General features: G+C 47.1%; 1 protein-coding gene across 7 annotated transcripts; it reads left to right on the top strand.

Moving 5' to 3' along the window:
• Positions 1-501: 501 nt before the first annotated feature.
• Positions 502-7,685, top strand: tmem169b (transmembrane protein 169b). 7 transcript variants are annotated; one of them, XM_045704944.1, is made up of 4 exons: positions 502-607; positions 1,709-1,841; positions 2,201-3,151; positions 6,149-7,685. In XM_045704944.1, the coding sequence occupies exons 3-4, from the start codon at positions 2,881-2,883 to the stop codon at positions 6,793-6,795; spliced, it is 918 nt and encodes a 305-aa protein (XP_045560900.1). In that variant the 5' UTR covers positions 502-607; positions 1,709-1,841; positions 2,201-2,880; the 3' UTR covers positions 6,796-7,685. The 7 variants fall into 7 exon arrangements, with proteins under 7 accessions (XP_045560900.1, XP_014021260.1, XP_045560899.1 ...); XM_014165785.2 differs by having other exon boundaries at positions 1,935-3,151; XM_045704943.1 differs by having other exon boundaries at positions 1,709-2,092; positions 2,161-3,151.
• The last annotated feature ends 972 nt before the right edge of the window (positions 7,686-8,657 follow it).

Below are 8,657 nucleotides of genomic sequence, written 5' to 3'. Positions count from 1 at the left end.
TCTCTTTCCGCGATAACTCTTCCGTCTTATTCTCCTGCGAATGATGGTGCTGTCCTCAGTACCTTATTGTTTAATCGCTCCACGTTGGGTCATGTTTAAGAACAGCCCTTAGCACCATACCCCCCCCCTCATGCCTTATTTCTTAATCAGAACAGTCAAATGAGTTAAATCATCCACTGATAGAAAATTATCTGGCCAGTTTAATAAAGGCGAATTATCTTTTCTCTTGCGACATAATCAAATTAGTTTATTAAGTCATGTCTTAGTAAGCAATAATTATTATTTTGATGAAAACCAAATTTCGCGTCTATCGTAGTTACAAGTTACGATATTCCGTCTTAATTGGCTCGGTAACATTATGGGATAATTGTTTATTGTTTAAATGTGATAACTCCTCTGTTCCTGTGGGAAAAACATCTGTATGTTTATTTTCCCGTTCTTTTTGTGCTGGATTTGGGTGGTCATCAGGATACTAAATGTACCAGTCCTGGCAACCCTGCCTCCATCGGTGAACAGCGTAGTGGTGTGGAGCGGACTTCTATCGAAGGGCTGTCGGATAAAATAACACAAATACTATACCTCCGTTTCGGTGGTAAATCATTTTAAGGTAAGACATATTGTCTTTGAGTGTAAATGCAAACGTTTTTCCACGCCGCCGGTATTTTGTTTAGGCAAAATAAGGGATATCTGGGTGTGATGTGATTTAAAGGGGGAAAAAAAACATTGACGGTTACGTTAGTTTCTCCGCTACCATTTAACGCTGATACAATCTACCGGAAACCTTTTGTCTGATGCATTGATGCATGATGTGGCCTCCATGTTGAAAATATACTGATGTTGTAATGGTGGGTTTTCACGGCTCCATCGTTGTCAAAGCCGTGGTGAGGTTACATTAGTACATTGGTCGGATAGACGTGATCCACCGCAGAAAATGATGTCGACGCTTTTATACAGCATTGGCCGTCTTATCGGACAAGCCTTTCATTCATTAAATTATATGAAATGTAGTTTTCTAGGCATATATATATATTTGAAATGGTATTGTCAATGTGCATATAAATCGAGACGAAAAATAAGTGTATTTAAGTAAATAATGCAGTAACATGAAGTGTAAATCAAAATCAAATCAAATGTATTTATATAGCCCTTCTTACATCAGCTGATGTCACAAAGTGCTGTACAGAAACGCAGCCTAAAACCCCAAACAGCAAGCAATGCAGGTGTAGAAGCACGGTGGCTAGGAAAAACTCCCTAGAAAGGCAGGAACCTAGGAAGAAACCTAGAGAGGAACCAGGCTATGAGGGGTGGCTAGGAAAAACTCCCTAGAAAGGCCAGAACCTAGGAAGAAACCTAGAGAGGAACCAGGCTATGAGGGGTGGCTAGGAAAAACTCCCCTAGAAAGGCCAGAACCTAGGAAGAAACCTAGAGAGGAACCAGGCTATGAGGGGTGGCCAGTCCTCTTCTGGCTGTGCCGGGTAGAGAGGAACCAGGCTATGAGGGGTGGCCAGTCCTCTTCTGGCTGTGCCGGGTAGAGAGGAACCAGGCTATGAGGGGTGGCCAGTCCTCTTCTGGCTGTGCCGGGTGGAGATTCTAACAGAACATGGTCAACCCCAGTATTATTACTGTGTGCATTACAGAGGTAGAAATATATTCCAAGCACTCCTAACGTTCTCTGGTTGTTTTTTCTCCCTTTGTTCAATTCTGTCAGTGCTTTTCTTCTGAGAATACCTGCTATCACACAGAATGGACACATGTAGTCCGCACTGTTTCCCAAGTGATCAATAGTCCCAGCCCCAGGCAGGAGGTAAGGCCTAGAGAGGTGTCCCAGGCCCAGGCAGGAGGTAAGGCATAGAGAGGTGTCCCAGTCAGGAGGTAAGGCCTAGAGAGGTGTCCCAGGCAGGAGGTAAGGCCTAGAGAGGTGTCCCAGGCAGGAGGTAAGGCCTAGAGAGGTGTCCCAGTCAGGAGGTAAGGCCTAGAGAGGTGTCCCAGTCAGGAGGTAAGGCCTAGAGAGGTGTTCCAGCCCCAGGCAGGAGGTAAGGCCTAGAGAGGTGTCCCAGTCAGGAGGTAAGGCCTAGAGAGGTGTCCCAGTCAGGTGGTAAGGCCTAGAGAGGTGTCCCAGGCAAGAGGTAAGGCCTAGAGAGGTGTCCCAGTCCCAGGCAGGAGGTAAGGCCTAGAGAGGTGTCCCAGGCCCAGGCAGGAGGTAAGGCCTAGAGAGGTGTCCCAGGCAGGAGGTAAGGCCTAGAGAGGTGTCCCAGTCCCAGGCAGGAGGTAAGGCCTAGAGAGGTGTCCCAGGCCCAGGCAGGAGGTAAGGCCTAGAGAGGTGTCCCAGCCCCAGGCAGGAGGTAAGGCCTAGAGAGGTGTCCCAGCCCCAGGCAGGAGGTAAGGCCTAGAGAGGTGTCCCAGCCCCAGGCAGGAGGTAAGGCCTAGAGAGGTGTCCCAGGCCCAGGCAGGAGGTAAGGCCTAGAGAGGTGTCCCAGGCAGGTGGTAAGGCCTAGAGAGGTGGTCCCAGGCAGGAGGTAAGGCCTAGAGAGGTGTCCCAGGCCCAGGCAGGAGGTAAGGCCTAGAGAGGTGTCCCAGTCCCAGGCAGGAGGTAAGGCCTAGAGAGGTGTCCCAGCCCCAGGCAGGAGGTAAGGCCTAGAGAGGTGTCCCAGCCCCAGGCAGGAGGTAAGGCCTAGAGAGGTGTCCCAGGCCCAGGCAGGAGGTAAGGCCTAGAGAGGTGTCCCAGGCCCAGTCAGGCGTGAGTCAGTATGTTTTATTGACTTCCGTTATCCTCCAAGAGTTGCTGAATCTCTTCTCTACTTCAGTTTTCTCCTCAACTCATGCACCTTGGGGTTTGGAGTGTGAGGTAGCAGCAGTGATCTTTCCCCTTAGTCAGTCAGTATGGCCCAGGCAGATCCCCAACCCAGTGGGGGTAACAGCCCCCAGCTCATCTCCCTCCAGTCGGACGTGTCCGAGGCATCGGGAAACCACATCGAGGTGGGCTCCGCCAACCGGAGGAAGAGGAAGAGGAAGGAGCCCAGACCTGAGTCCATCATTGTGTATCGCTCAGACAATGAGAGGGGGCCCGGGGAGGAGCAAGGGGGAGAGGAGGGAGGTGGCGAGAGGAGCACAGAGGAAGGGGCCAAGTTCCTCAACACACCCACCGGCGAAGGTGAGACATCAGTGGTATGGGAAAAGACGTGATATCTGGTATGGTACGACAGGTGTATCGTTGGGTCGTTTCCATAACAGGCCAGATATCTGGTATGGTACGACAGGTCGTTTCCATAACATGCCAGATATCTGGTATGGTACGACAGGTCGTTTCCATAACAGGCCAGATATCTGGTATGGTACGACAGGTTGTTTCCATAACGTGCCAGATATCTGGTATGGTACGACAGGTCGTTTCCATAACAGGCCAGATATCTGGTATGGTACGACAGGTCGTTTCCATAACAGGCCAGATATCTGGTATGGTACGACAGGTTGTTTCCATAACGTGCCAGATATCTGGTATGGTACGACAGGTCGTTTCCATAACGTGCCAGATATCTGGTATGGTACGACAGGTGTATCGTTGGGTCGTTTCCATAACATGCCAGATATCTGGTATGGTACGACAGGTTGTTTCCATAACATGCCAGATATCTGGTATGGTACGACAGGTCGTTTCCATAACAGGCCAGATATCTGGTATGGTACGACAGGTTGTTTCCATAACGTGCCAGATATCTGGTATGGTACGACAGGTCGTTTCCATAATGTGCCAGATATCTGGTATGGTACGACAGGTCGTTTCCATAACATGCTAGATATCAGGTATGGTACGACAGGTGTATCGTTGGGTTGTTTCCATAACATGCCAGATATCTGGTATGGTACGACAGGCTGTTTCCATAACAGGCCAGATATCTGGTATGGTACGACAGGCTGTTTCCATAACAGGCCAGATATCTGGTATGGTACGACAGGTTGTTTCCATAACAGGCCAGATATCTGGTATGGTACGACAGGCTGTTTCCATAACAGGCCAGATATCTGGTATGGTACGACAGGCTGTTTCCATAACAGGCCAGATATCTGGTATGGTACGACAGGTTGTTTCCATAACAGGCCAGATATCTGGTATGGTACGACAGGTCGTTTCCATAACAGGCCAGATATCTGGTATGGTACGACAGGTCGTTTCCATAATATGCCAGATATCTGGTATGGTACGACAGGTCGTTTCCATAACAGGCCAGATATCTGGTATGGTACGACAGGTCGTTTCCATAACATGCTAGATATCTGGTATGGTACGACAGGTGTATCGTTGGGTTGTTTCCATAACATGCCAGATATCTGGTATGGTACGACAGGTTGTTTCCATAACAGGCCAGATATCTGGTATGGTACGACAGGCTGTTTCCATAACAGGCCAGATATCTGGTATGGTACGACAGGTCGTTTCCATAACAGGCCAGATATCTGGTATGGTACGACAGGTCGTTTCCATAACAGGCCAGATATCTGGTATGGTACGACAGGCTGTTTCCATAACATGCCAGATATCTGGTATGGTACGACAGGTGTATCGTTGGGTTGTTTCCATAACATGCCAGATATCTGTTATGGTACGACAGGTTGTTTCCATAACGTGCCAGATATCTGGTATGGTACGACAGGTCGTTTCCATAACAGGCCAGATATCTGGTATGGTACGACAGGCTGTTTCCATAACAGGCCAGATATCTGGTATGGTACGACAGGTCGTTTCCATAACAGGCCAGATATCTGGTATGGTACGACAGGTTGTTTCCATAACGTGCCAGATATCTGGTATGGTACGACAGGTCGTTTCCATAACGTGCCAGATATCTGGTATGGTACGACAGGTGTATCGTTGGGTCGTTTCCATAACATGCCAGATATCTGGTATGGTACGACAGGTTGTTTCCATAACATGCCAGATATCTGGTATGGTACGACAGGTCGTTTCCATAACAGGCCAGATATCTGGTATGGTACGACAGGTTGTTTCCATAACGTGCCAGATATCTGGTATGGTACGACAGGTCGTTTCCATAATGTGCCAGATATCTGGTATGGTACGACAGGTCGTTTCCATAACATGCTAGATATCAGGTATGGTACGACAGGTGTATCGTTGGGTTGTTTCCATAACATGCCAGATATCTGGTATGGTACGACAGGCTGTTTCCATAACAGGCCAGATATCTGGTATGGTACGACAGGCTGTTTCCATAACAGGCCAGATATCTGGTATGGTACGACAGGTTGTTTCCATAACAGGCCAGATATCTGGTATGGTACGACAGGCTGTTTCCATAACAGGCCAGATATCTGGTATGGTACGACAGGCTGTTTCCATAACAGGCCAGATATCTGGTATGGTACGACAGGTTGTTTCCATAACAGGCCAGATATCTGGTATGGTACGACAGGTCGTTTCCATAACAGGCCAGATATCTGGTATGGTACGACAGGTCGTTTCCATAATATGCCAGATATCTGGTATGGTACGACAGGTCGTTTCCATAACAGGCCAGATATCTGGTATGGTACGACAGGTCGTTTCCATAACATGCTAGATATCTGGTATGGTACGACAGGTGTATCGTTGGGTTGTTTCCATAACATGCCAGATATCTGGTATGGTACGACAGGTTGTTTCCATAACAGGCCAGATATCTGGTATGGTACGACAGGCTGTTTCCATAACAGGCCAGATATCTGGTATGGTACGACAGGTCGTTTCCATAACAGGCCAGATATCTGGTATGGTACGACAGGTCGTTTCCATAACAGGCCAGATATCTGGTATGGTACGACAGGCTGTTTCCATAACATGCCAGATATCTGGTATGGTACGACAGGTGTATCGTTGGGTTGTTTCCATAACATGCCAGATATCTGTTATGGTACGACAGGTTGTTTCCATAACGTGCCAGATATCTGGTATGGTACGACAGGTCGTTTCCATAACAGGCCAGATATCTGGTATGGTACGACAGGTTGTTTCCATATGTCTTTATGTGTAGCTGACTCTTCCCTCTAAAATCCAACTTCCATGCAAAGAAGAATCATTCTGAAATGTATTTGGTGAACTGTTCCGTGGATGTTTTTGAATTCTGTCATGTGTTGTTGTTGTTGTTGTCTCCAGGAGGCTGGAGCGACAGGAGCATGCCCCCAGACAGCCGTTATGTGACCTTGACCGGCACCATCACCAGAGGGAAGAAGAGAGGTCAGGTTGTAGACATCCACGTGACTCTAACAGAACGAGAACTTCGGGACATGGCCCTCTCTAAAGAACGTCTGGACGCTGAGTGTGAGAGGGGCCATGGCTCCAAGTGTTCCTGCGGTTTGGGGGTTTTTCAGGGCCCCCATGTAATCCTCTGGAGTTTATTGTGTGCTCCCTTGGTATTCCTTATCGCCTTCGTCACTTCGTTTTACTACGGAACGCTGACCTGGTACAACGTGTTTCTGGTCTACAACGAGGAGAGAACATTCTGGCACAAGATCACCATCTGCCCTTTCCTCATCGTCTTCTACCCCATGCTAATCATGCCCATGGCTCTGTCCCTGGCTCTGTATTCCACCCTGGCGCAGGTCTCCTGGGTTTTTAGTGAGTGGTGGTTGTCTGTCCGGGACCTGGAGAAGGGGTTCTGTGGCTGGGCCTGTGGGAAGCTTGGGCTTGAAGACTGTTCTCCATATAGTATTGTGGAGCTTCTGGATTCTGACAACTTCTCAGGGAGCATGCAAGGGAATAACAAGGTCCCCGGCGAGGATGCTCAGACGTCCTCCGTGTGAGACTGGATGTTGTGTTCACTAGGAAGAAAACGGATCGAAACAGGTTATTACTACCTGAACTTGTCTTTTGCAATGGTGTACCTACTAATGAATATAACTCTGCACTGGCGTCATGAACACAAACACACAAACTCACATAGTTGTCATACTTTCACAATTTTTTTGTTTGTTGAATATCATCAAAAAAGCTGATTTATTGGTTTAACTTACACTCGTTACTAGTTTATCTAACCTCGCATTCTGACTGGTTGTTTATCGAAGTGAACTCTGTGCTTATTGTTCCAATCACCATGTTGTTGTTATGTTTTAAATGTTTTTTAATTTTTTTTATTTATTTATTTGAATATTTCAACCACTAGCTAGTTCAGCTGTAAGTGTTGTAAATAGATGTTTTGTATCATAGGACGGGGTTATTAAAATATGTTTAAATTAAATGTACTGATGAACATGAAGGGTTGCTAAAATACTGCCGAAAGTTTACTGTATACGACACAGAGGATCAAAGACAAGACCTATTTATCAAACATATTGATCGATTTCTGTTGGAAAAACTGTTGCACTGAAATACTCGATAAGACAGGCAGGAAGTTACCTTTTTTTTTTAATATCTAATGTACCTGCATGAAATAATACTTTACCTTTCTCTCTTTCGGGTTGAAGAGATGACATTTAATGCTGTGGTAGGGTGGGAAAGAACTCTGGGGCATTCATTCAGCAGACAAGAATGTAGAATTAAGATTTGAAGGATTTTGGTCCGTACCTCTGTTCTCTATATAAAGGTTTGTGTGTGTGTGTGTGTGTGTGTGTTGTTCACTCACTCTTCACATCATGTTTGTTGCTCACCATGAGATAAAATGTATGGAAATAAAACCTGAATCATTTTCACAGTTCAACAGTGGGGTCATTTTGTCACGTTTTAATGTTCTAGCGTTATGATTATTAGGTACACTACATGACCAAAAGTATGTGCACTCCTGCTCGTTTATCATCTCATAGACCCCTGCTCGTTTATCATCTCATGGACCCCTGCTCGTTTATCATCTCATGGACCCCTGCTCGTTTATCATCTCATGGACCGCTGCTCGTTTATCATCTCATGGACCCCTGCTCGTTTATCATCTCATGGACCCCTGCTCGTTAATCATCTCATGGACCCCTGCTCGTTTATCATCATGGACCCCTGCTCGTTTATCATCTCATGGACCCCTGCTCGTTTATCATCTCATGGACCCCTGCTCGTTTATCATCTCATGGACCCCTGCTCGTTTATCATCTCATGGACCCCTGCTCGTTTATCATCATGGACCCCTGCTCGTTTATCATCATGGACCCCTGCTCGTTTATCATCTCATGGACCCCTGCTCGTTTATCATCTCATGGACCCCTGCTCGTTTATCATCTCATGGACCCCCGCTCGTTTATCATCTCATGGACCCCTGCTCGTTTATCATCTCATGGACCCCTGCTCGTTTATCATCTCATGGACCCCCGCTCGTTTATCATCTCATGGACCCCTGCTCGTTTATCATCTCATGGACCCCTGCTCGTTTATCATTATGGACCCCTGCTCGTTTATCATTATGGACCCCTGCTCGTTTATCATCTCTTGGACCCCTGCTCGTTTATCATCTCATGGACCCCTGCTCGTTTATCATCTCATGGACCCCTGCTCGTTTATCATCTCATGGACCCCTGCTCGTTTATCATCTCATGGACCCCTGCTCGTTTATCATCTCATGGACCCCTGCTCGTTTATCATCTCATGGACCCCTGCTCGTTTATCATCTCATGGACCCCTGCTCGTTTATCATCTCTTGGACCCCTGCTCGTTTATCATTATGGACCCCTGCTCGTTTATCATC

Source organism: Salmo salar, chromosome ssa21 (assembly GCF_905237065.1).
Source record: "Salmo salar chromosome ssa21, Ssal_v3.1, whole genome shotgun sequence".
NCBI lineage: Eukaryota > Metazoa > Chordata > Actinopteri > Salmoniformes > Salmonidae > Salmo > Salmo salar.
Note: the sequence above shows the minus strand (reverse complement) of the source record. Positions and strands in the feature narration are given on the sequence as shown.

Excerpts from the sequence above, each read along its gene's own strand:
- tmem169b (XM_045704944.1), top strand. The coding sequence starts at position 2,881 with ATGGCCCAGGCAGATCCCCAACCCAGTGGGGGTAACAGCCCCCAGCTC. Across the intron at positions 3,152-6,148 it reads CAACACACCCACCGGCGAAG|GAGGCTGGAGCGACAGGAGC; the intron begins GTGAGACATCAG and ends TGTTGTCTCCAG.